The sequence below is a fragment of the Botrytis cinerea genome, chromosome 5 (assembly GCF_000143535.2).
Source record: "Botrytis cinerea B05.10 chromosome 5, complete sequence".
In the NCBI taxonomy this organism is placed as follows: domain Eukaryota; kingdom Fungi; phylum Ascomycota; class Leotiomycetes; order Helotiales; family Sclerotiniaceae; genus Botrytis; species Botrytis cinerea.
The window spans coordinates 506185-530417 of record NC_037314.1 but is presented as its reverse complement, the minus strand read 5'-3'; the positions used below and the strand labels follow the sequence as shown (position 1 = coordinate 530417).

At 44.0% G+C, this 24233-nt stretch overlaps 8 protein-coding genes across 8 annotated transcripts; 5 read left to right on the top strand and 3 right to left on the bottom strand.

Annotated features, from left to right (window-relative positions):
• Positions 1-113: 113 nt before the first annotated feature.
• BCIN_05g01310 (hypothetical protein) lies at positions 114-1638 on the bottom strand. The gene is made up of 3 exons (XM_024692837.1): positions 588-1638; positions 336-530; positions 114-266 (listed from the first exon to the last, which is right to left on the bottom strand). Exons 1-3 carry the CDS (start codon positions 987-989, stop codon positions 168-170), a joined length of 696 nt encoding a protein of 231 aa, XP_024548619.1. The 5' UTR covers positions 990-1638; the 3' UTR covers positions 114-167.
• Positions 1639-1772: 134 nt separating this feature from the next.
• On the top strand, positions 1773-4732 carry BCIN_05g01300 (hypothetical protein). Its single transcript, XM_001548975.2, has one exon. The coding sequence runs from the start codon at positions 1967-1969 to the stop codon at positions 3419-3421; it is 1455 nt and encodes a 484-aa protein (XP_001549025.1). The 5' UTR covers positions 1773-1966; the 3' UTR covers positions 3422-4732.
• Positions 4733-7393: 2661 nt separating this feature from the next.
• On the top strand, positions 7394-7837 carry BCIN_05g01290 (hypothetical protein). The gene has a single exon (XM_001548973.2). It carries the CDS (start codon positions 7452-7454, stop codon positions 7770-7772), a length of 321 nt encoding a protein of 106 aa, XP_001549023.2. The 5' UTR covers positions 7394-7451; the 3' UTR covers positions 7773-7837.
• A 1599-nt stretch (positions 7838-9436) lies between these two features.
• Positions 9437-11740, top strand: BCIN_05g01280 (hypothetical protein). The gene is made up of 2 exons (XM_024692836.1): positions 9437-9883; positions 9938-11740. Exon 2 carries the CDS (start codon positions 9970-9972, stop codon positions 11200-11202), a length of 1233 nt encoding a protein of 410 aa, XP_024548618.1. The 5' UTR covers positions 9437-9883; positions 9938-9969; the 3' UTR covers positions 11203-11740.
• Positions 11741-12064: 324 nt separating this feature from the next.
• BCIN_05g01270 (hypothetical protein) lies at positions 12065-12552 on the bottom strand. The gene has a single exon (XM_001548970.2). The coding sequence runs from the start codon at positions 12456-12458 to the stop codon at positions 12138-12140; it is 321 nt and encodes a 106-aa protein (XP_001549020.1). The 5' UTR covers positions 12459-12552; the 3' UTR covers positions 12065-12137.
• Positions 12553-13802: 1250 nt separating this feature from the next.
• Positions 13803-17001, bottom strand: BCIN_05g01260 (hypothetical protein). The gene is made up of 10 exons (XM_001548968.2): positions 16860-17001; positions 16641-16803; positions 16469-16586; positions 16066-16415; positions 15505-16012; positions 15051-15452; positions 14798-14989; positions 14514-14735; positions 14216-14422; positions 13803-14157 (listed from the first exon to the last, which is right to left on the bottom strand). The coding sequence occupies exons 1-10, from the start codon at positions 16939-16941 to the stop codon at positions 14080-14082; spliced, it is 2322 nt and encodes a 773-aa protein (XP_001549018.1). The 5' UTR covers positions 16942-17001; the 3' UTR covers positions 13803-14079.
• Positions 17002-17748: 747 nt separating this feature from the next.
• Positions 17749-19471, top strand: BCIN_05g01250 (hypothetical protein). Its single transcript, XM_024692835.1, has 2 exons — positions 17749-18631; positions 18687-19471. The coding sequence occupies exons 1-2, from the start codon at positions 18023-18025 to the stop codon at positions 19323-19325; spliced, it is 1248 nt and encodes a 415-aa protein (XP_024548617.1). The 5' UTR covers positions 17749-18022; the 3' UTR covers positions 19326-19471.
• Positions 19472-22392: 2921 nt separating this feature from the next.
• Positions 22393-24233, top strand: BCIN_05g01240 (hypothetical protein). The gene is made up of 3 exons (XM_024692834.1): positions 22393-22865; positions 22935-23141; positions 23211-24233. The coding sequence occupies exons 1-3, from the start codon at positions 22613-22615 to the stop codon at positions 23873-23875; spliced, it is 1125 nt and encodes a 374-aa protein (XP_024548616.1). The 5' UTR covers positions 22393-22612; the 3' UTR covers positions 23876-24233.

Sequence of the window (24233 nt, the reverse complement as noted above, 5' to 3'; positions counted from 1 at the left end):
TAGAACTTTACTACAGTAGCTATATTACAGTGGTAATTGAATTGAAGTCATTCACTTCGTTCACACAGAATAACTCCTTTTTAATCAAATCCACACCTATTCTGCTCAGCAATTGTTTCCTTCGCAATTCCTTCCCAATGAGACTAATCGTATTACATATGCCAAGGTCAATGATAATCTATCAAATCTCGAGTCTTGAAAGGCGCGAAATAGGAATATAATATATCCATAATGATTTGGCCGACATCGATTGTTGTAAAATTTGACTATTAACAAAAAAATTAGTATCGGGTCAAGTTATAATGACATTAAAAAAATCATCAACTTATACTTACTAGAACAACTAATCCAAAAATAAGTAGAACAAGTAGAATAAGTATACTAATGCAAGCATATTTTGCAATCTCGCGTACCGTGTCGAGGGCTTTCGATAAAACAATCTTGACTGGGTCGAAGGCTTTCGATAAAACAATCTTGACTGCGTCGAAGGCTTTCGATAAAATAGTACTGACGGAAATCGGCTCAATAAGCTTGAATTCAAAATTAGTAACTGTAATGATGATAATGTTGGATGAAATGGTACTAACTGCATTTATGATACCGATAAAAGAATCCCGAAGAAATACACAAATTGCGCCAAAGATGCCGAAAACATAATGAATAACAAGGCCGAATAGTATTAACATTAACATAGACTCCCAAATTGGGCGAGGAACTTTTTGAATTTGTTGAAAGAGCTTCTCAGTATCGCTAGGAGTGAGGTTTTCCACCATCTTATTGAAAGCAAGGCAGATAGAAAATACGATCGTTCCGATTACTGTTGTTTCGTTGTTGGCCATGTTGTATATCGAGATTGCTAGAAAGATTTCGGTGAGAGGTATATTTTTTATGAATTGATTGATGTTTTTTGAAAAGGCAAAGGGAAGGGCGTTTTTAAGTATCTGAGCTATAAAGATCCATGTCCACATGCGATTAACTGATAATGCCATAGTGAATTTTGAGACTGTGTAAATGACTCAATGATGGCGATATCTCTGGAATGATTGAATTGTGGTGATATCTGGATGTAATTGAATGATATTAATAACTTTGAATGATTGAATTATCTTTACAACTTTGTTGGATTCTCTTGATTCTGTAGAAAGTTGAATAAGTAGTTCCGGAAGCTGAGTAGTTGAAGTAGTATAAAATGGGCAACGTATGAAGTAGAATAGTTCTGATTTGTGTTGAGAAGTTGAAGGGAAGATACTCGGAGGGGTCGAGAAGACTATATCATTCTTAGAAAGGGCTCGAGCGCCTTTGGTGAGTTCTTTGAATGCTAATCAACAGCTTAATAACCTTCTTGAACTACTAAACACATTCACCCTTCCAAATTGAGTTGATCTGTATCTTGACATTGTCCTTATAAAGGATTGGCTGACACAATACCCCCAAGATGGATAAGAGATGACCATCTTTTAGAGAACTGTACCAAATATAACCGAGTGAATTTCGGTTCCAATCAAGCTGTGCATCTTGTGTACTACAGTATGATGGGCAATGGCATCACAATTCACCTCTTTTGCTGTGCACCCTGGTGTGATGGTTTACTTTTAGCCGCAGGAAGTTGGAGGAAGTGAGGTTGATTTGGGGTTACACAGATAACGTGGGGTGCTTGGATGGCTTAACTAGTATTAGTCCGGTGTCAAAAGGCTTCATTCGAACTTTATCAGTCACGTGGGGCCCGGAAGTGAGACGAACTAACCTGGTTTTTCTTAGCGCCGAGTATGCATGGCACTGTGCAGAATATTGTTTAATGTGACAGAGTTTTAGGGCACTATAACGATCCCCATAAACGGCACGTTGCCTGATGAATCTATTGCGAGGTCGGATTCGGCGGCTGGGAGAACGATAATTGAGAGTTGATGAACTTGTGTCTCGCAATCAAGTCAGCACTCCTGAGTGCTTTGTGCTTGCATCCTTCTATATGAACGGCCTCGGCACTCAACCAAACTTACAGGAAGCATGGCGGCTAGTACTACATGCTGCTGCGAATGGACATCAAGCTGCACAGGCTAATGCATGGCGAATTGCTAGAGTGACTGGTTCAGAGCTCGCGACAATCACCTCTCCGCAGCAGATCCTCGAGCGGCAGGCTTTCAATGGTTCACGTGGCGCGCTACAAGATCTGGCTATCATCGCGCCAGAAAGGGCGGTAGAGGTGAAGAGAATTATCAAGGTCGGTCTGGCAGGAGTGGGTGCTTCCTTCGGGAGCGATGATCTGCTGCACGGCCACACTTACGGTCCCTCCATCAACTCGTTTCGTAACACGACTTCTATGGTCGAAAACATGAGGAATATCCGCGAGATCGCCGATTACAAGGTGAACAGACGAGGCGATCGAATCTTGCACATGGCAGCAAGCTGTGGTAAACTTCGAGCAGTTGAAGCTTTATTGGACAATTTTCCCTCTCTGACTGTGGACCAATTGAATGATGTTGGCGAGACTCCGCTTCTTTCTGCATGTCGATCTGGCCATCGAGATATTGCTGAATCACTACTTAGTCGTGGAGCAGACCCGACAATCGCTACAAGCTCGAAGGAGTCACCGCTTCATTGGCTTATTTCCTTCAATGAGGACGAAGTATATGTTGCTGGACAAGCTTTGATATCTGCGGGTGCCGAAGTGAAGTCTCTCACCACGAAACAGATCAACTACAGCATATTCCCGTCCGGCATTGACTTTGATAACCTGCCACCAGGAACACCACTGACCTGGGCTGTACGTCACGACCGGCCGGATATCATAAAGTTTCTTCTCAGCCAACCCGAATCCGCACGCCTGTGTGTGATTAACGCACCCAATGATTCAAGCCCACTCGAGTGGGCAGCAAAATATCATCATCGTCATTGTCTCGAAGCAATGATCGTTGCCATGAAAGCACAAAGGGTTAACTTCACATATCAAGAATTTCTCGAGGCCGCAGTGCACGGTGCAGATATGTTCTCGATGATCTTCCGAAGTGGAGTTCAATATTTGGATAGAGTGAAGAATACGTTGGACTACCTGCTGCAAGAAACTCATGATGCATCGTTTGGAACTGGATTAGGCGGATTCGGTTATACGTTACTCTACTACGCGATATCTGAAGGCTACGACCTGGTCGTCAAGTTCCTGCTGGCTCCAGAGACTGAAGCACTTCTTCGCACAGGCAGGGAGCGACGAAGAGCGGTGGTCAATGATGAAGACGGCATGTCTATACCACGATATGGTGTTTTCTCCGAGGAACATATCAATAATCCTTGTGGAATTGAGCTGCGAACACCTCTACTTGAGTGCATACGTTGGAATCACCATGAGATTTTCGATTTGCTCATCACCCGAGGTGCAGATATACACGCCAGAAGTCGCAATTCATTTGATGGCAGCAAGAGCAATTAGAGCGCGTTACATGCCTTTACGTACGCTAGTCATGATTCGGACCTCACCTTAGTCCGAAAGATTGTCGAGGCTGGTGTCGAGGTAGATGCCCAATTCAATGAGTCTGCTGATCTTGAAACACCGCTCTTGGTAGCATTGAAGAACAATGCGTTGAATATCGCACAAGAATTGTTGTTGAGGGGCGCCAATATAAATGCTGCATCTATCTCATCAGGCTTCATCACTCTCGAACAATTGACTACCGTCCTCGGGCATCTCGCCGCGTCTGCAGCACGTGGATCTATAGCTCGAATGCAACTCATTTCCAACCAACCTCAAGCTGCTCAAGACCGCGCTACTATGTTGGTAGTCGAGCCACAGCGTTAACTTACAACCGTTCACCTTGCTGTCAGAGCACACAAGGCGTCTTCGATCGCATTCCGGATGGTGACTCCTCTGCTGTCGCATACCAACGCACTTAGTACGACTTTGCTCAGAACAGGGATATTCTAAATGAGCTGCTGCAACATTTTGGCTCACCCGATGAAGTTATTAATGCACGGATTGGCGAGGCTCTCTTCTATCGTATCCCACTACATTTCGCTGTTGATGCCGTAAATCTCAGTGCCGTCGAATTACTGCTCGACCGTGATTCTATTGACATCAGCGTGCAGGATAGCAATTATCAAGCGCCTCTGGATCTCGCATATCTGGCAGTACTACACCAGAGTATTCAATGCGATGGTCCTTGTCAAAGAAGTCCTCTACCCGGCAGAAGATGGCATTGTACAACATGTCCCGACCATGATTTGCGTGAGACATGTTATTGGGCTCTTCAGGATGGACAGGGCTCAGAAGATATTCACGATTTCGAAGAGATGACGTTGAAGCAGACGAATGACGCAGTGAAGAAGGATTGGCGGGTGCACATTCCTGCCAAGTAACTGGAGCTTGCCCATATCATAGAGCTGCTACAGGCAAGGTTGGTACGAGATCGACAGAGTTTGGGCGCTACAAATGCACTGCAGGAGATGCATGTCTGAAGGTGTTGTTCGTACTTCTGCTCGTTTGTATATCCCCAGAGACAGCTTATAGCCACTGTCTAAGTTTCACTTATTTCAATATTTGAGATATAAATATTCTAGTAAGTAGAAAGCAGATTGAAATTTCGAGTGGGTTCACTCAAAATATAAATTCAAGCATATTAAAGTCTGTTATATCATTATTTAACTATCAGACTATTGTTATTATAACTTTAGGATACATAAAAGTCTGAGAACTTTAGGCTCAAAAATTAATCATCTATATTTAGTAATAAGAAACTTTTATACAGAGATTACACGATAAAGCAAAGTCGAGGTATTCTTATTCCTAGTTGTTACGACGTGCCTTCGATAGTCATGTGGAAGGATTTCAATTGAAAGCGATAAGTAATAGATTGAGATTAAAACAATTTTAACTAGATAATAGAATTACTTTTCAGTTGAGTATAAAGCTTTAGTATAATGCAAATAGGTAGCTGAAATTATCTGCAATCGGCAGAAAGAAAAGATTATCGCCATATGTCATGGAGACTGAAGAGATAAAACCGAGACTGCCAGCAGCAAATGACATCATGCTAGATCTCACCTCCCAGAGTTTCATTCTTCGTTAGACGTCTCAGTGTATAAATAGGGTTTCCCAGATCATTACATCAGAACCAGGAATCATCAACTAACTTTCACATCTTTAAATATTAGCATCTACTTCTAAAATATTACCTCCTCTCAACAACAAGCAACTTCCTTCCAACTGCTTTAACTATTAAGTTTATCTATTCCAGATTTCTCCTCGCTACTACCACCGCATACGCCTGCAAAAGGTCTTCTTAAAGCCCTGTTTACTTGAGGAGGCTGAAGGTTTATAGAATAAAGTGTACGAACTAAGCTATTTGATATCTTCGAGGGGGGGGGTTAGTAGCAAAATTGCCTGGCGCCGTCAATGATACAATACTTGCTCTGACAAATTGGGAAAACCAGGCTAATAAAAGAGCTTCGTTTGAAGAATGCTTAGATGCATGAATATGATAGACAAGGTATCCGGAAGTAGTAAAACTTAGAAAACCAAAGTCGCTACACAATGATATTGTGCGGGGGGTTGTACAAAGTAGAGATTTCGGTCATCCTTCCACCTCGGACCATCACCGAGAAGAAAGACCAAGTATTAGGACAGTGAAGGTTCCTCATACAGCTAGAATTTGTTTCCACCCCTCCACGATTAGCGGAGCTTAAGGCTTGGTGGAAGCATCTTCACGTCAAGGCATTGCACTGGGCTCAGCGGAAGGAAGCGTATGATTGTTAATCATGCCAAGAAAATAAGCGTATCTGACTACAAATAATTTAGAGTTTCTTAATCAATACGCTAAACTTCAGGGCTTGTTTGTTCAAAATACTTTCCACCTCGCACTTTTGTAATAGCTTCGCATGCTGCCTCACCAACGAAAAGATATGGTACCCTCCCTTGCATCAAAGTCTTCTGGGAAAGTATGGTGGAGTAAAGTAATTTCTTGATAGATATTTTGTACTACACGCGATATCGAATAATTATAGCTATCGTTACGTATATACTCGATAATAACCCTACGTAGTGTTGAAGATGATGGTTCTCATGATTGCAAGAGTTAGGGGAGCTAGTCCTGTTCCAGCCTAGAGGGAACTCTGACTATATAAAGAGTTCTTATCATATGGAATCAAGACCTTCAAGGTCCGATCGAATAGATGTAATATGAATCTGTAGTCTTTAAAAGCCCTCAAAGCCCATCCTAAGCTTTCCATCGTATACTACGAGGTGTTATAATGTCAATAGGTTATAAGCTCGAGTTTACACCTAAATTAGATTATTAATAAAGAGAAACTGACTACAGAAAGACAAAGCCCTAGCCCTATATTAGCGAGAAGAAAAAGCTCTGTACATAGCTACAAGACATTCTATTTCTTTTTGATCTCTATCCTCAAACAATTTAGATCTCGATTTCGATCTTCTGTATCAGTAATAACTAAAGCGAATCGCTTCACCACTTTTCTAGTGCTGACTAATTCTATATCAGGCTTGATGTGCGAGCTACGCCCCTCGGAGCTTACTGCACTAGGCATAGGCTTAAGCTCACTCGAGTGAGTTTATGTGCCACAGCATCTTTACACTTATTAGCTCTAAAATTAACACAATTTCCTTCTCTCTTATATATGAATTCAGCATAATATTCGTCCCATTCAAAATCTCTCGATTGGTGACCGGCAATACGTACAACATTGAGAGTAATTTAATTTACTTAAAGCATTGCTATCGTGAATTTCTTCGTTTCAATACACCTGTGCCAAATCGCTTTATTTATCATCAAATCAACGTTTCTGTGAATTATGTCTACCTCAGAAAATCCCTCATGGAATGGACCCCAAATTGTGAAAGACTACCGTTGTGTAGAGCGCATTACACACCCTGCAGGAGAGCATCTGATCGAATAAACTAATATTCTTGGAAACTGGGAAGGAAAATTAGTTGTCTTTGACAATGCTTGTGGGACGGGAGCAATCTCTCGCATTCTCTACGAGAAGCTGGATGATGCTCAAAAAGCCAATCTGGAGTTAACGTGTGGTGGTATTATCAGCGGCATGATTGAGCACATGAAATATGTCATAACTGCAGAGGAATGGACGGGTGCAAAGCAAAAATCATTGATGCACAGGTAAGGTATATTTAATCTTGTTGGCAATCAATCTTAACTCATTCTGAACCAGGAGACCGGGCTTCCCGACAATTTTTATACTCATGTTATCATGAACCTAGGATGTCAAACCATACCACAGACTCTCAAAGCATTAAAAGGTAAGTCATTGTGTATTTCCGATATACTCTAGAAAACTACTAACGGCTTTCACTAGAATGCGTTCGAATCCTCCGTCCTAACGGCATCTTTGCCTCCACAATCTGGGAGCATCTTGGCTAGATCGAGGTTATGCAAGATACAACTGCCACTATTCCTAGCGCTCCTGAATATCCGCAACGAGCTGAAATTATGAAACTTTTATCAGACGGTGCGTGGGAGAATCGTCTATGGATGATTGAAACTTTGGAGAAACAAGGCTTAATCGATGTGAAAGCTGTGGTCCACCCTATGTTGAGATGGAACAAAGTTCAGGAATTCATGGATTCGACGTTCCCAATAACGATGAGCATGTTCCCGCTGAAGTTATGGACTGAAGGGGACCGAGAAAAGTATGGGCCGCTCTTAGTCCCAGTATTGAAGAAATTTTTGCTCGACAAGTACGGCAATGATTCACCATTTGATCTGAGGATTGCCATAACTGCTACAGCAATGAAATCATCTGAAAATTAGACAGACGATGATTAGGAACATGGTTTACGTATTACGTCGCATTGAGTAGACGACAATCAAATTGAGAAACCGGTGCATTTTAATGTGCAAGTTTGTGAACCATACTGAAAGTGGTTTGAGAGATCAAACCCCCACGATACCATCGGGCCCCGGAACTTTTTGGGGCCATTGTGAACATACCCGACTTAGAAGTATTGACAACCAATTCAATCACCTAGCACTTGCTATCTGATTTATCTCAATTCTCTCCCGTTATATCTCAGCCTTTACGAATTACGCGCGATGGGGTGCGGATTTGTACAAAGAACCAGTTTACCTTGATAGTTGTTCCAATTGTATTTCTTTTTCTTGCTATAGTGACAGTCGTGTTGAGGTTTTACTCAAGAAGAAGCCGTACGCTTACCGCTCGGCAGCACGAGAGAAAATCTTAGAGTAGTATGCAACGATCAATATCTATAAAAACCCCATTCGAGAGATTAAGGAAGGTGATAATGGGACCTTTGAGACTAATGATGGTGCTGGCAATAATTGGACTGGGATAGAGTTGGTACTAGCATCTGGGGTAGAAGATGTCATACCTAATATCAAAGGATTTAAAGAATGTTGGGGATCGGAATGTATGTGTTGTCTTATTTATACGTATTTTCAAATGGGAAGCTCAAGATTCCATGCATTCGGGTTAGAGACTTTAGATCCTGCCGGTTCAAATGCGACTCTCGGGCAAATTGAATTCAGCTTCGAGTCATCTCGAATGGAAAGCCCCCCTTGGCGAAACAAAACGTTGTTGAGGATGACTTAAGCTAACGAGGCGCTAGTTTTTATTGCTAATTCTGTGAGGGGTTCGAAGAAAGGGGCTCTGAAACTTCAGGCCGCATTGCTATTGATGCACTCGCTTCGGTATCACATGCGATGCATGCAGGGGGACATGCACTCCAACTGTCTTCCTCAGTCACCTTTTACACCAACGGCTCCGAAGAACTAATTAAGGAATTCAGAAGTGCGCTGGACACGACACCGCAAATGAATGTGGATTCACGGAGCATCAAGAAAATACTAAAAAACCTCCCCGGAGCAGAAGTTACCATTCAATCTGAGGACGGCACAGAGAAGACGGAAGAATTTTTGGGAGCAGCTCTAAAAGTGAGATAAAGAGCACCATTTGCGACCCAGTTGGCCTTGGATGTAAGCTCGGGAGGCGAGATCACAACAAAATGACCTTCTATGCAGACCAGCATGCCAGGTATCTTTGCTGCTGGAGATTGCAGGAGTGCCATGAAGATAGTTTCAAACGCTTTATCGACTGGAGCAGCAGGGGGCTCTGGAGTATCTCATTCTGACACTCCGAACCTATCAGAGCTTTGGCAAAGAGCGTCTTCCAACAAAACCGGTGCCCGGAAGCGTCTCCAAAAAGGAAATCTGAGGTTTTCGGCCATGGGTATGATGAAACGTTTTCTATCGATTGCAGACATCCACAACGACCTGCAAACTATTGTGTCGATAATAATTTCACAAAAGATTCTCAACTTGATGGTGGGGGGGATTGCTTATTGGCTAAGCCACAAGCTCCAATAACACACATGCAATTGTCTTCCTGTACTGTAGTGGTGGCTGCGTGTGGCGGACCGCTAAGCCTGTCGCAAATCCCTGTATTTCCGACATGCTCTGGGCTGTAGCTGATCTGAGCCCTGCACGCAAACGCCGAGGCAGGTTCTCTGACGACCAACTTTTGGTGGCTTCCCTACAATCGACAGCTGCCTGTGCACAAAATTGAACATGCTGGACTAGCTAAAAAATATCACCTCCGATTCCTGTCAACGATCTCCTCTGAGTCCCATCCATCCCAAATCCCCTCGCACAATCCGCAGAATCAAGCCGAGCTGCCAGTGCAGGCGGCCGAATTGCAACTATTTTCACAACCACGCACTTCATTCCTTTCAAGAGTTGTTCTGCGTTACGCCCAGGGCAATAAGCCTGTACCATCTGAAGTGCTGGTATCCAACGGGAATCCGCTCCTCCTCCAAGTAACGGCAACAACTGTTTAATTATCAAAAAGGTGCCCCAAAACGCTCTGTACCTTTTCTCTGCAAAATCCGTCCACTGGCTGTGCGATAGTACGTAAACCTAGTTGCGGCTAAGTTCTTATTAAAACTGACTTACGGAAATAGCTTACAGCTTATTTCTCGCGTTTTAGTAAAAAATGCGGCTCCTATCACGATCGAGGAACGGTAAATGGCTTATTCAAGAATTTTTGGAGGCAGTTCCTTTCTACGCAATATTGTCCCATACTTGGGATTCTAAAGATGCGGAGGTCACATTCGAGGATATTAAGGACGGAACACGGGATTTCGATGATAAAAGCAAGTCTGGGTTCGACAAGCTACGCTTCTGCTGCGAAAAAGCCGAACTCGATGGGCTGTGCTATTTCTGGATAGATACATGCTGCATTAAGAAGTCGGACGGGCCAGAGTTGGATCGATCTCTGAACTCTATGTTCTACTGGTATCAGAGGGCTGTCAGATGTTATGTGCTTTTATCCGACGTTTCGGCCAGAGCACCTGGTGGAGGAGAAGCTTTCGATGCAGTCGAAGCCTTTAAGCGGAGCAGATGGTTTGAGCGTGGCTGGACACTACAGGAATTAATTGCGCCTAGCTCAGTAGTGTTCTATTCAAAAGAGGGAAATCGACTTGGTGACAAGGAAGAATTAGTGGAAGCGGTGGCCACTGTGACTAAGATCCCTATTATGGCTCTGCAAGGCGTCAAACTTTCGCGCTTCAGTAAAAAAGAACGCTTTTCATGGGCAGAAAATCGGAAAACAAGCGTACCTCAAGATGCTGCCTATTGCCTGGTTGGTATCTTCAACGTACGTATGTATCCCTCATACGCTGATGGCGTTAAGAGCGATTTGAAAAAAGAGGCTTTATATAGGCTTGATAGAGAGATTGAGGATGCATCTAAGAATGCCAAGCAAGTCGATGATGTCATACGAATAGGAGGTGCATCATGGTGCGACTTAAGTAAATTGGACAAAACGAAGTTGGGAGAGCTCGACGGTGCACTCGAAGGTTATGTGAGATGGCTACTCGATATCTTCCCGAGTGAGCACAATGCTGCCGAGAACTTGACAAAGCTATCGCAAACAGCCGGAAAGAACATGAAGGACTTGCTAGCAGATTTCGGAGTTCACTACGAGGATCTATCCAGCATGGAGACTACAGTGAAAACGTGGAAAGAGCCATGGGCCCGGTACAGTGACAGAAGCAAGCCTGATCAGATCAGAGTTCAGGCAATTGTGGAAAACCGCTGGTATTGGACCAACAAAAATGAGGATGTCTTTAAAATGATCACGGCCGCCAGGACTTTGATGGAATTAATGACCTGGAGAGGAATTTGGACAGCCCAGAGATATGATGATATCAGAAGGTGGCTATAGACTATAGTCCGCGGCGATTTTCGTTGTAACTTACATTTTATGACTTGTTATAATCGTACTAAAGGACAAGACGAGTGTAAGGTCGCGTTCTTTACATGACTTAAGCTCTATACGAAGGAGTGTCTCTGGTGATATAGATTTTCGAATTGCTTTAATAGGTGATATATTTTGGTCATTTCTTGATTATGTTTTCATAATAACAGAAACTAAATACGCTGTTCGCTCAGGCAAAAATCTATATTCTCGGAATGATCGAATGTCGTCATCCTCGTCATCCGAGAGGTGCAATTTACCGATGCCCTTTGTATCTAAGCACTCTTCCATTGTGATGTTGGTCTCCTTTTCGATTTTCGCTCGAAGAGGCTCAATGAACTCTGGGTTTCCGGCGAGATTTTAGAGAGCTTGTACTACAGCATAGTTGGTGTTGTGGATGGCCAAAAAACATAATGTGAAATAATCTCTGATTAAGAGCGAGTAATCAAGCTAGCGCACATGGCTTTTTGTGACTAAGTAGCGTCGTAAAAGCTAACCGATGAGCCTGCCATCTTCAATAATACCTCTAGCATCACTTTTCATATTTGTATCATGATTTCCAGCTGCGAAAAAACGTATCTTTTCCTTGATAAAAGGTGTGACAAGTTTCTTAATATCAGCATTTGAACATGCCACGGTACAATCTTCCGTCAGAAATGGTGCAATAAAAGGCCACGCCCAATTAGGGAACCTGCGCAATCGATGGGCAAAAAGAACAACAGCAATGGAATGTTCAATTGAGGCCTTAAGAAATTTTGTTTGTCGTCCGAGGGGGAGACCGACAAATATCCTCCCAGTGACTTGTGCAACCACGGAAACTAATTTCAATTGAGGCTTCAACAATTTCCAATCTGTAAGTCCTGCTTTGTGTTGCTTGAAGGCTATTTCGCTCTCCTTCTCAACTAGAGTGCGTCTTTTCCATAACAATGAGTGGGCATAGCCATGGGAAAAGCAACATCAGGTCCTCGAGTCTCAAGATGCGCTCTTTTAATCGGTTCTTCATGTGCCGTTGCAGCCCATGTAGAAACGATTGCTGTGCCTCCCTGTTTCAGAGTGCGACAGACTTGCTTCGCTGCTGGATCGTGATTTTCGTCGAGATGAGTAATAAAGAAATTGGTGAACGAGTGAGTGAAGTAATTATCCGGGAAGGTGAGAGATTGGGCAGGCAATAACAGTTGCTTCGACTGGCCAGTTTCCTGCGGTGGCAAACTTGTGACAACCATCGATCATGTATTGATTGCGATCAGTAGCCTTGATTATGATACCCTCTGGAGGATTAGACACGATTGCTCTTGTGACTTCGCCGATACCACAGCCATTATCATGAACTGGATTTCACAATTAGTGATCTTCTAAAATGAGTTTCATAAGTGGTGATATCAAGGAATTCAAGGTTCTTACTAATGGCATCTGCAGTAAATGGAGGCAGAAGATGGGTTATCGTATGTTTAGCAGCATCAATCTAGGAATCTCCGGTGAGTTCCTTGTAGAGGGCTGCCGTCTTAGCCATCATTTACTTTGGGGCGAACGGCTCTTTAACCGGGCCTGTCTGTGTTTCTGACATGGTGAGGTTGGATACGGCTGGGGCTGCTAATGTTGTACTTTTGTATCTTTGTAATAATCTGGAAGTTGATCAATGTCAAATTGACTGCAAACAAATATAAACCAAGCCAGTTACGGTGGAAAACTTGTGTGCTCTTATTCCACTATGAAGCAGAATAGACAAGAAATAAAGTAAACCCCAGAGAGAGAATCGATCAAAAGAGATAGTAAAGGGGTGTAAGGAATTGAATTTGATAACTCATCGGCGTTATCACAACAGCAACCAACCAATATTATGAAGCTGCGGCGAAAACACAGCACATGACCCAGATTATGCAGGCAAGGGACACGCACATAGCAGGGATATCAAATACTGGTACCGTGTTGTAAGTTTATATCGGGCAGCGATCAGATGTGTAGCATACGAAGGATTGTATCATGTATGAGAAGGGTTGACATTACTTCTGGCTATATTTTCCGATAACTAACTCAGTCTCTCAAACTATCTTTATCTTTCCGGACGCTTTTTTCGCACACACACAAACTCACACAATCTCTCCCCCCCTCTCTTCACAATTCCAATTCCAATTCCCGCAAATCCCGCAAACCTAACCATCGTTAACATAACATAACATAACATAACATAACATAACATCAGGATTATTTTTATGTTATATAAGAAAAAGTTCAAAAGCCCTAAAGCATGTTTTAAAAAGAAAGAAGTTTGAGACGGAGATACGATACTACTTGCAAAAGAGGAAGAGGAGGAGGAGGAGGAGGAGGAGGAGGAGGAGGAGGAGGAGGAGGAGGAAGAAGAAGAAGAAGAAAACAAACAAGAAGAAGAAAACAAACAAGAAGACGATATACCAGAGAGCACAAAAACCCCCCCAAAAGTACAGAAAGTGAGAGAATGAGAATGGAGACACAGATACCGATACCGATACAAATGCAAATGCAAATGCAAACCAGAGATCACATTTACGAATCAAAGATCATAACCGAGGGAAAAGCAGACGAAGGACGAGTGAGAGGCGGGGGATTTTACGATTACAATAAGTAGTAGATATTAACATAACAGATCACCACAGTCATCCATCCACACGGACCAAACAAATGCGATTTAGAATACCCTGCAATGATTTCTCGGAAAGATAATGTTGAGGAGAAACCTAAGTTTCTTGTGTAAACAAGGGAATGTCGTAGTATACTCTGTAAGTATACCAAATGTGAAAATACATTCAATCATCACTCCGAGCTAGCCAATATCCCTACCCACCAAATCCTAACCAGGTCTTTTGCACCTCAATTTCTCTTTGGGCGGCGCATCGCGCGAGCATATTCGCTCGGTGTTTTGAGTTGCGCGACATCCTTCTTAAGCTCCTACCATTCCCGTCTCATTAGCTTTTCTGTAGTTGAGAGTTGGATTGATACCACGTACCTCTATAGGTTGATCTTGGTGAGTTTTTCCCATGTATTTAAGCTCTGGATTGACCTCTTCAATCCTAGAACCTATCATTTTTCTGGCTTCAGCGGCCCCCTCTTGAATTGCCTGTTGCTGCCGCTTGGGAGCCTCTGGGAGTTTGTATTTAGTCTCGAGCAACGCCTTTTCATCCGCATTCAGAACCCTCTTGATTTCGGATATTTGCTGTTAATAAGATTGTAAAGTTAGCGAATGTGCATCTGATTGAAGAACTCTGCACAAAAAGCCATGAAAGACTCGGATCACTGGGGCCTACCTTCTCAACAATTGCGTCCACTTCGCTCTGAACAGACTCCTTCCATTCATCAATATCTTTCAATTGAGTAGCAAAATCTGATCCCTTCGGTAATCGGGTCATTCTATCGACGAGATTAAGGCCCTTGATCAGATGAGGATTGTAAATCTGCCTATACATGGCAGCAACATCTTTGAATTGTTCAAAACTGGCCCATAATTGAATTGCATTTGATTGCAAAAGCTGAGCAGAGTTAGCACGGTTCATGTCGGAAAGGTTTGCACTAAAGAAAGATAACAACTTACGATGAGATCGAACATCAAGTTGTGATCATCGATGATATTCTGAACCCTTCCTGTGAATGGTTTAACTTGGGACATCATGACTGTGTCTACTCTGCTTTTGAACGTGCGGAAAAAGATCAGCATGCGCGTAATGTGATCCTTCAACGTTATGACGTAGTCTATGCAATCTTTCAGGACTTCCTTAATATTTTTCTGAACGATAGTCAGTCATCAAATCATCTTGTTCACTCTATCCACACCCAAATGCCCTTACCAGTGTCAATTTTGTTCCGGCGAGATTCTGCCCCTTGGATGTGATCTCGCTGACGTTGGATTGCAGTTCTGCAAGTTCTTTCTTCATTTGATCGACCGCACTGCTGGCGGTTTGGTATCCCTCTTTAGCGGTGTCTACCAGGAAGCGATGCGCCGACACGACATGCTGACTCACACTCTGTCCAGCTACGGCAGGTGGCGATGCTAGAGCGAGACTGACTGGAGAGACAGAGGGCCGAGAGGCCTGTTTGGATCCTTTCCTGGCGGCTTCAATCTTCTGGACAGCGGTCAAAGCTTCTTCCACCATCTCAAGCCACTCCTTAACTTCCTTGTCCTTGGGATGCTCCCATTCCTTGCCCACCGTCTTTGCACTTTTGACCTGTTTTTCGAGGTCTTCAAGTACCTATGAGCTGATTAGCAGCGCTATGAAACCTTCAGAATGAGAGAACTCTTACCGGGTCCACCGTCTCAATTGCATCAAGCAATTTCTTTCCTGTCTTTGAATTTTTCGTATCCTTTGATTTATTCAAGGCTTTGGTGCTCATGGTGAGCATTCCGTTCACAACCACCAAATTCCACTGGTTCCCGTCTTCTACTGCAACTTTTTCACTGTTTCCTACGCCAGTCAACAAGTGCCATTTGATACCATCCTTGTCGCCTTCCAAAAGTCCTTGAAGCTGTTGCAGGGCCATTCTAATCAAGCCAACTTGAAGATTGGCTTTATCATCTCCAATATCTCTCGTGGCCTTGGTATCATCCTCATCATCGGTGTCTTTTGAATCTGTTCCTGCTGATTTTTGGTTCAAGGGATTGGCAGCACCCAGAATACCGTTGGCGGCATTGGCAAAGTTGGCAGGACTTTTCATTGCCGCGTATGCCGACCCAACATTGCCAACCGCCGTGAAAAGTCCAGTCACGCTGTCAGCGAGACTTTTGAAGATGTCCATCTTTGCCAGCTCCATACTGTGAGTACATGTTAGCGCAAGTCATATGGCATAAAAAAAAGATTCACATACCCACGAGGGAAATTGTCCATTTCTTTTTCAAGACTTTTCTTCAAATCAGCAACTTCTTCCTTCTTACTCTCCAGCTCTGTCTTCATCCGGGCCTCCTCTCTCTCGTAATGCTCCTTGCGTGCCTTAGTGAGAATGGTTTCCTTCTCGTTTTCCAGAAGGGCTCGCGTGGCTCCCTGATCTCGGTCTTCACATGACTGATGAAGGTCCTTGACAATCCCTTCCCATTTCACGAAGTCCTCGAGCATCCCTTCAGCAGATTTGAGGCAAACTTCAGACAAATCCTTAAGTGTATCTAGTTCTACACGTACGTTGGTACTCCCCTTGGCGAGTTGATCAAAAATAGTTTCAACCTATCAATAGGGGTTAGCATCATTGAGTACGAGAGGATTCAAATCTTCCATACCAATTTCTCGACGGCATTAGATTTCTGGTAAATATCTTCCATATGCCCGAAAGCATTTCCAAATGCACTTCGACCAACATTACCAACTTGAACCAGGGCTCCTTGAAGAGATTCGTTCCTAATTTTAGGTCAGCTTCAAATAATCCTTTGAGAGATAGGAAAACCAACTAACTTTCGGAGGTACTGGAAGTCCGGATTATGATACAGCTCCAATCCCGAAGCTTCAGGTCTCGCGGCGACGGCGGCACACATGGCTAATAGCTGAATGCAAGCCGGTGCTACGGAAAGGACACCCATCCATTCGAAATTGGTGTCCCAGTTCTTAGCTTTGATATCTGTACTCAATGGTCAATCACAGGGGGCTCAAAATCCAGAAACAATGAACCCATACCCTCCATAACTTGCCAAGGGTAAACAGCCTCCTTCTCGCGGAGTTCATCCATCTGCCCTCTGGTTATAATATCGGTCGACATGTTGATGCGTTGAGTCACTGTGTATTCAAAGAGTATTCTGACTTTGATCAGTGATGAGACAGGATATAGAAGCTGGTGGATGGGAACATACCTTTTATGCAATTTTGTATCTGCTTCGTTTGTCGGAGACTGTAAAATCGTACCCCATGTACCATAGAATCTTGAACTCCACAGTTCAGCTGGTATCAATTCGGTTTTCATGAGTCGTCACAATACACTTTAAGTGGGGATGCCTCATTCCGATTGGTTGGACCAGCCGCAAAAGACACAGAACAGAACAATTGCACGCAGATCATTAGAAGACCGGTACACTCCCGCAAAGGGTACCTGCACAGGGCCACTTTAATCACATTTGAGATCCCTTGTCTGCATGAAAACAATTATCCGTTCATTTTCAACAATTGAGCTCGTGAACCCGCAGATCCAACCACATCATGTCCAAGAATTTCAATAAAGATAAAGCTGAGGAAGCTTGGTGTTGCCAGTTCTGGGATATCGAGGTCCAATAGTGTGTGGTGAACCTATTTTCAGAATTGTTATTCGTTCCTATGAAATGCAGGTAGTGACTAGCGTCCAACCCCCAATTTGGACATACTGCACTTTCTTGTTGTTTGCTGTTTAAAGTTTGCAAACGCATCAATAACTAGTGGGGGAAAGCTGAAAGCTCAAAAACACGTTAAGCTTTTTTCAAGATTGCCCCACGATGATCTTCCCCGCGCGCTCAACGGGGTTGAAGTTGAGCTCTGAATGAATACTTCACGTCACTTTGCAGAACCAAAACATATGATCTAGGTGGCAGATCTTTCAGCTCCGTGCCGTTTCGTGAGATTTGAGGGAAATTGGAACTGGGCCCCAGACCCTAGATCTGCCCATACGAGACCGGGTTCAGTACCGTTCAGAAGATATTACGAGTCGGTTTTCCGTTGTAGTTCGTTCTTCTGGCAGATCCAATCTCAACACTTGTTCCCTCAATTTCGCAGATTCGCGGCAATATGTCATAAAAGTCGTATAGAGCAATCCTCCCACAGGTCAAATTATTGACCCTCATTGTTCATACCCACCGAGTACACTATTCATCATAATGAACTTTCAACTCCGAAGAAGTATTCCGATTTACCAGAAGCCGCTCATATCCGCTGCAGTTCCAACCTTTCTTTTCACAGCCACGAGAGCCACAGCTTTGTCTGCTTCGCCATGCCAAAATGGCGGTCCATGGCATACACCAGTGAATCCAACCTGGAGACAGGATCGCTTCTACGGAATAACTCGACGGGAACCAAGGCAAGTAAAGCATATCGTAGACGTTATGACAGTCTATCTGTCAGGTCGTCGGCTTCGATCAAAAGCCGAAGATTTGAAACGTGACGTCAGACTCCATTCGAAAGTGGCTGCAACGGTCAATATGAAACTAATTCCCGCCTATATGACCTTGCTCGACTTAACGATGAAGATGGTGGCGAATGCGAACCCCCCTGAGCTATGGAACCAAAGTCAAAATGGGGAAACGTTTCGCAAACAATTTCCAGAATCTCTACGGCGCACAGTGAAGTGGATACAAGACAATTCCAAAGCAATCAAACCTCCTCCAAATAGCGTGGTCGATCTGGCACAGTCGGCCGTCAGACCCTTTGAGGATGCCCGGGACTTGTGTCTTACAACGCAAGACCGCTTGGGCAGAATACATGAGCAGGTATTTACTCAACCAAACATATTGTATCTCGCAACTAATTCCTTTTTGAAACCAGATCATGGACATGCAACATGATGTTAGCATTTTCAACATAGAGCTAGAACGGGCAGACAAAATATACCCCAGAGACAAAAAACTGCTGGAGCAAACACGTGATAACGCAAAAGGTCGCCAGTTTGTCACACAGAACGAAGCATATTTAGACGCTCTGAGGGATGAAAAGTACGCTAAAAGTGCGATAAAACTACTTAATGAGCGTGTTCAACCGGATTTCGACAGCGGGGAGCTCAAGAATCTTGGGGCCGAGGTTAGTCTGTTACTAGATCGCACCATCGCCCAGAAAGACGTTTTGGAGCGGATATTAACAGATCACGTGCGGGTGACGGCGACGACGGCCAACACCTGGTTTCGACCGGTATTCCACCATCTATTCGCCGAGAAAATCTTGGATATACTGGCTCTGGCTCCCCCATCCGAGGTGATGGTTCCATACATGCGAAGCATCCTCGCCCTTCTTTCATGGCCCGGTACTTCTATTTTGACACCAAACTCGGACAGCCTTGCGAGATGGAGAAGAAGACCGCAGGCCAATTTAAAAGTACGCTTAGAGGAAATTGTAAATATGGCAGAGGGCTATCAGAAGCGATTCCCTTGTCAGGAGTCCGAGTCTGTCCTTAAGCGGTATATGAACTGATCTCGCTACAATGTCTGTAGATAGCTGGATACTTACCCTATGTTGAGCGTATACTTTAGAAAACAGAGAGGGGTATTGAAACATCGATGTAAATTCATGAAACTTGTCCATTATTCTGCGCTTTCAGTGCAGAAATAATAAATACAACTCATTATAATTTCCATATTAGTACAATTAAAATCCTAGGGTAAGCTACCTGAGACTTGTCAGAAAAGTCACCTTTTGGAAGTTGCTCTCATTTTTCACCTATTACCTCAAAACCTCTTCAACTTTTGCTGCCTCTCTAACATTTCCTCAATCGTGAACAGCAAGTTCTTCATCCGTAGGTGTCGTAATTGTTGGCCCAGTAGAAGTTGGCCATGCTATGTATTCTCTCTAAGGATGTCTCGTGTTTAGGATGATAAGTACTTCTTGTGTTCCCTTGACTTGACTCGAGTATGCATGAGTCCTGACATGAGTCAAAACTGCTTGATTCGAGTTTTAACTTTCAAAGTAAATTTTGACATGAGTAGTAACTGAAGTTGAAAACAAAGCTCCATATACTTGAGGAAATATATGATGTGTGTATAGATCTTTGTTCTCCGTTGCTCGTCGTTTCACGTCGTTGCTCGCCGCTGAGCAATATTGTGCGTAGATGAGGCGCAGAGACACTAGCTCTCCAGTACGTGAGTCCGTTATTCATTCATGAGCTTTGAAATATACAATTTCCTTACCAGTAGAGTTGTACTATTGCATTTCCCGGTCAAAATCCTTGAAAATTTTCGAGTTCCCGTTTTCCAGCGAGTTTGTGCTCATTTTACGTGATATATCGATATCACATGAAATACGCCAAGCCGGCTTCGGCATACCGACATACGCCTTGCCTAGGGCGTTATGGGGCTCTTCGCTGGGAAAACATTTATGTCAAGATTGCAAGCACCGTTTCGTTCGTTTGTGCATAGTAAATGGAAGGCTGGAATTGATGGCTCGGACATCAAAGTCGCCGTGTATGCAAGAGCCCGACCGGGCGACCTATCCATTGGGTGATCGCTACATACACCCTGGATCTGGTAATAAATGATGCCGAGACCGAGAAAGAAGGCGCAGTGAGTACATTGGTTGTTGGGAGAGTGGAGGAGTGGAGTTGGGCTGTTGATACCTACACCATAAAGTGATCTGATGTTGTCACCAGATGGTGAGTAGACCACGGGATAGATTTTCGTATTACAAGCATATCGGCTGCATTTTGGAGCTGGGTAGTCGAGTCGGATGAATCGGCTTCGATTATTTTGTTTTGAGCATTGCAGCATGCATCTTGTCTTGATGTTATTGGTTTGCACACTGCAATCGATGAAATCTTGCAAGTAGCCTCAAAAGTTGTGAAGACTGCGCCTCCTTCATCAGACAACAGAGCACGGCATTCCGATCTCGCCAAACGGATAGCGAGACTCAATTAGGAAGCTCGAAGTCGTTTGCATGCATTAGGCAGATGAATTCTTTCTGAAAAAATGATGGAAGAGATGATGATGCATTGATAATATGTGGGTACCGGAGCTCACTAACATTTAGGGAATCATTTAGGATATCTTGGCAAGGCTGAGCTTTGAGATCTTCAGAAAGGGAATCAAACGAGACATGGATTATAACGACAACGAGTAGAAAATGGCACGAATCGGTTTTGAAGTCAGAGGCACGGCGGATTATATCTTACGTAAAGTAAAGATGGCGAGGATGGATAGCATGGCTTAGCTTCCACGAGGCAGATCAGTGCCCGATGGAGTAAGCTTCTAGAAGGTCTGGTGAGCGATAAGCCATGTGGTTGAAGCTACTCGTACCTGACAATCCAAACATTTCGAATTCGGACTCGGCTTGGGTTGATTTGGAATGGGTTTGAGGGACTTTTTGGATGCACTCTTTTTCGCCTTCTGCAGGTGGGAATGGAAATGGAAATGGAATGGAAATGGAAATCAGAATGAAAATGGACGTGGGAGTTGGCCGTGTAAATGCATGCTAGATGCTAGGTGTGCATGTTGCCGCCCGCTTGCTTACACGATATAGAGATGGCCAACGAGAGCGGGAGTCTGGGCATATCGACTCATGACACGTGAATCGTGAATTGTGAATGCCGTACACGATAATGTTGTCGACGGAGTAGATGATTGTACGACGGGGGATTTCTGACTGTGAAGAATGTAGTATGATGTCAGGCCAATCGATGGTTGATGTACGATGAGGGTGGAGGTGCGATGTAAGCTTATCCCTCATCAATCCCGCGTTGCCGGGCGTAACGCCTGAAAGGGCCCAAGACTTTCTGCGCATGCAGGGATGACGGGACCTTTTGAGTGGATTCTGCCTCTGTTTGCAGTGATGTAGCGACAATCAAGCTTTTCCGACTTCACACGGCTCCTTGTATCGCGAGGGATGAATGAAGGAAGGCGCAGCGGGAGAAAGAGAGCCGGCGCATAGTGGTATCAAAGGCCAACGCGAGTACAGAGAGGGAAAGAGAACAGCCGCAAGGAACTTCGGCGAGGCGTTTTATGGATGAAAGTCCTGTCGTCGTATATCGTGCACATCATAGGGAAGAGGGGATTAGACCCAAGTGTGCAAGGTATGGTGTGTAAGATACCTTGCAGTCACCGGTTGGTGATACATCAATAGCATCAAGAGTCAAGGCAGCATCTATCGACTGGATATTTGGCACACATCCTAAACAGTCGTGTGTTGGTATTTCATCGGGTCCGTGGAATATCCAGAATATCCTGAGCATCACATCAATCATCATTTCAACGCTCTCCCGCTCCTGCAATTCTTTTTTATCACTTCATCCATCACTCTCTCTCGCTACCCTCCTCTCCTCTCCTCTCCTCTCCTCTCCTCTCCCTCACTCTGCACAGGATCTGCTCGTCTTCTCCACCGGATGATTACATAAGAGATCAACCCAGCGACCCACTTATCTAGCTCGTACAGCCCACCAGCCCACCAGCCCATCCATTCCTTCCCCGCAAAAAGGTCCAAGCATTCATTCAGAGAAGCGTCCGCCTCCCGTCATTCCTCCCAGTTCGGGTAGCCTTGCAGTTGATCACTCGCTGCCAATAAACTACAAAATCAACTCACCCTCCCACCTCGTAATGATTCACTCCATGGTCATACCACTTTACAAAACTTCAACTTGTTACCACACACACATGTTACATATTACACCTTCTTCACTACATTCTTCAATTTAAATCCTTATTGCTCTGCTGCCATACAATCAAGACCTTTACAAATCCTCACACTCTCAATTCCTCACACCTCAAACCCTCACAATGTCGTCAAGCTTTGATGGCAAACAAGCTACGAGCGATGATGCTCACAAGCCATTCTCAACTACCTCGGTCGCGGGCAATTCATCAGCTCAACGCAATGGATATAATCATTCTCGCAGTACAGGACCTGCGCATTCCGAGAACCCGTTGATCAGCGTTCAGCCGCCAAGAAGAGAAGATCTTCAACCCTCCTATGCCCAAGTTCTTCAAGGTGATGATGATACCAGCACAAACGGCTGGTATGGAAGCATGAGTAAGTTTGGGTCCTCTTCATATTATTGCCCAATCTAGTCGATCGAAACTAATTATTGTTCGCACACAGTTAATGCTCTCGGTTCATGTATTGGTACTTGCGGTGCTATCCCGTGTTGTATCATCTGCCCAAATCCATATAAGCCCGTATCGCAGGGTAACGTTGGTCTTGTTACTAAATTTGGTCGCTTCTATCGTGCAGTTGATCCTGGTTTGGTCAAGATTAATCCTCTCAGCGAACGTCTTATTCAAGTCGATGTGAAGATTCAGATTGTTGGTATGTTTATCTCCCATAACTCTACGAAATTCCATTCTCCAGAATGTGCCATTAACTTTTACCTTACAGAGGTTCCACAACAAGTTTGCATGACCAAGGACAACGTCACCTTACATTTGACCTCCGTCATCTACTACCACATTACTTCTCCTCACAAGGCTGCATTCGGTATCTCTAATGTACGACAAGCATTGATCGAACGTACACAAACTACTCTTCGTCACGTAGTTGGTGCTCGTGTCTTACAAGATGTCATCGAACGCCGGGAAGAAGTTGCGCAATCGATCGAAGAAATCATTGAGGATGTTGCATCAGGATGGGGTGTTCAGGTTGAGAGCATGCTCATTAAGGATATGATCTTCAGCAACGAACTTCAAGACTCTCTTTCCATGGCCGCTCAATCTAAGCGTATTGGAGAATCCAAGGTCATTGCTGCTCGTGCTGAAGTTGAATCCGCTAAGCTCATGCGTCAAGCTGCCGATATTCTATCCAGTGCTCCAGCTATGCAAATCAGATATCTCGAGGCTATGCAAGCTATGGCCAAATCCGCCAATAGCAAGGTCATTTTCCTACCAAGTGCATCGACTATCGGAAGCCAAATGGCAAATGCTCTGGGAGAAGGTTCAGGAGATCATGCAGGTGCTTCGAGCAGCAGAAATGATACTGGTGACTTTGGAGGTCAGGATTCCGGTTTTCAAAGGGCTATCAATGCCCACGTTGTTGAGAATATCTAAATGAGGATTTTCACTAACGCACAAATTGCTTCTGTAGCTTGGTCTACTTGAACATCACTGCATTTGTTTTTCAAATAGTCAGTTCTCTGTTTACGATTGTTTATCGGAAGCGACAATTCTCAGCAATGTGCTTTACGTACTGTCAATTCTTTTTGTGCGTTTGGGTTTTAATAGTTATATGATGAGAGGAGGAATAGAAGAGAGGCAGCCATCGATAATGGTAGGATGATATGTGCGCATACAGGCGGCTTTGGCTTTTGGGTATGATGTTATATGATGCGATACCATGGGTTTGATTGTTTCATTGCTTTGAGATTTGAAAGGAATACCCCTCGGTCGTTTACAATGAAAGTGTGCA

Coding starts and splice junctions, on each gene's coding strand:
- BCIN_05g01250 (XM_024692835.1), top strand. CDS start 18,023: ATGAACTTTCAACTCCGAAGAAGTATTCCGATTTACCAGAAGCCGCTC. Junction 18,632..18,686: donor TGGGCAGAATACATGAGCAG/GTATTTACTCAA, acceptor TTTTGAAACCAG/ATCATGGACATGCAACATGA.
- BCIN_05g01260 (XM_001548968.2), bottom strand. CDS start 16,941: ATGTCGACCGATATTATAACCAGAGGGCAGATGGATGAACTCCGCGAG. Junction 16,416..16,468: donor CTAATGCCGTCGAGAAATTG/GTATGGAAGATT, acceptor CCCTATTGATAG/GTTGAAACTATTTTTGATCA. Junction 14,423..14,513: donor TGGACGCAATTGTTGAGAAG/GTAGGCCCCAGT, acceptor TCTTATTAACAG/CAAATATCCGAAATCAAGAG.
- BCIN_05g01270 (XM_001548970.2), bottom strand. CDS start 12,458: ATGGTTGTCACAAGTTTGCCACCGCAGGAAACTGGCCAGTCGAAGCAA.
- BCIN_05g01290 (XM_001548973.2), top strand. CDS start 7,452: ATGAAACTTTTATCAGACGGTGCGTGGGAGAATCGTCTATGGATGATT.
- BCIN_05g01310 (XM_024692837.1), bottom strand. CDS start 989: ATGGCATTATCAGTTAATCGCATGTGGACATGGATCTTTATAGCTCAG. Junction 531..587: donor TTATCGGTATCATAAATGCA/GTTAGTACCATT, acceptor TTTGAATTCAAG/CTTATTGAGCCGATTTCCGT. Junction 267..335: donor TTTTTGGATTAGTTGTTCTA/GTAAGTATAAGT, acceptor TTTTGTTAATAG/TCAAATTTTACAACAATCGA.
- BCIN_05g01240 (XM_024692834.1), top strand. CDS start 22,613: ATGTCGTCAAGCTTTGATGGCAAACAAGCTACGAGCGATGATGCTCAC. Junction 22,866..22,934: donor CGGCTGGTATGGAAGCATGA/GTAAGTTTGGGT, acceptor GTTCGCACACAG/TTAATGCTCTCGGTTCATGT. Junction 23,142..23,210: donor TGTGAAGATTCAGATTGTTG/GTATGTTTATCT, acceptor TTTACCTTACAG/AGGTTCCACAACAAGTTTGC.
- BCIN_05g01300 (XM_001548975.2), top strand. CDS start 1,967: ATGAACGGCCTCGGCACTCAACCAAACTTACAGGAAGCATGGCGGCTA.
- BCIN_05g01280 (XM_024692836.1), top strand. CDS start 9,970: ATGCGGCTCCTATCACGATCGAGGAACGGTAAATGGCTTATTCAAGAA.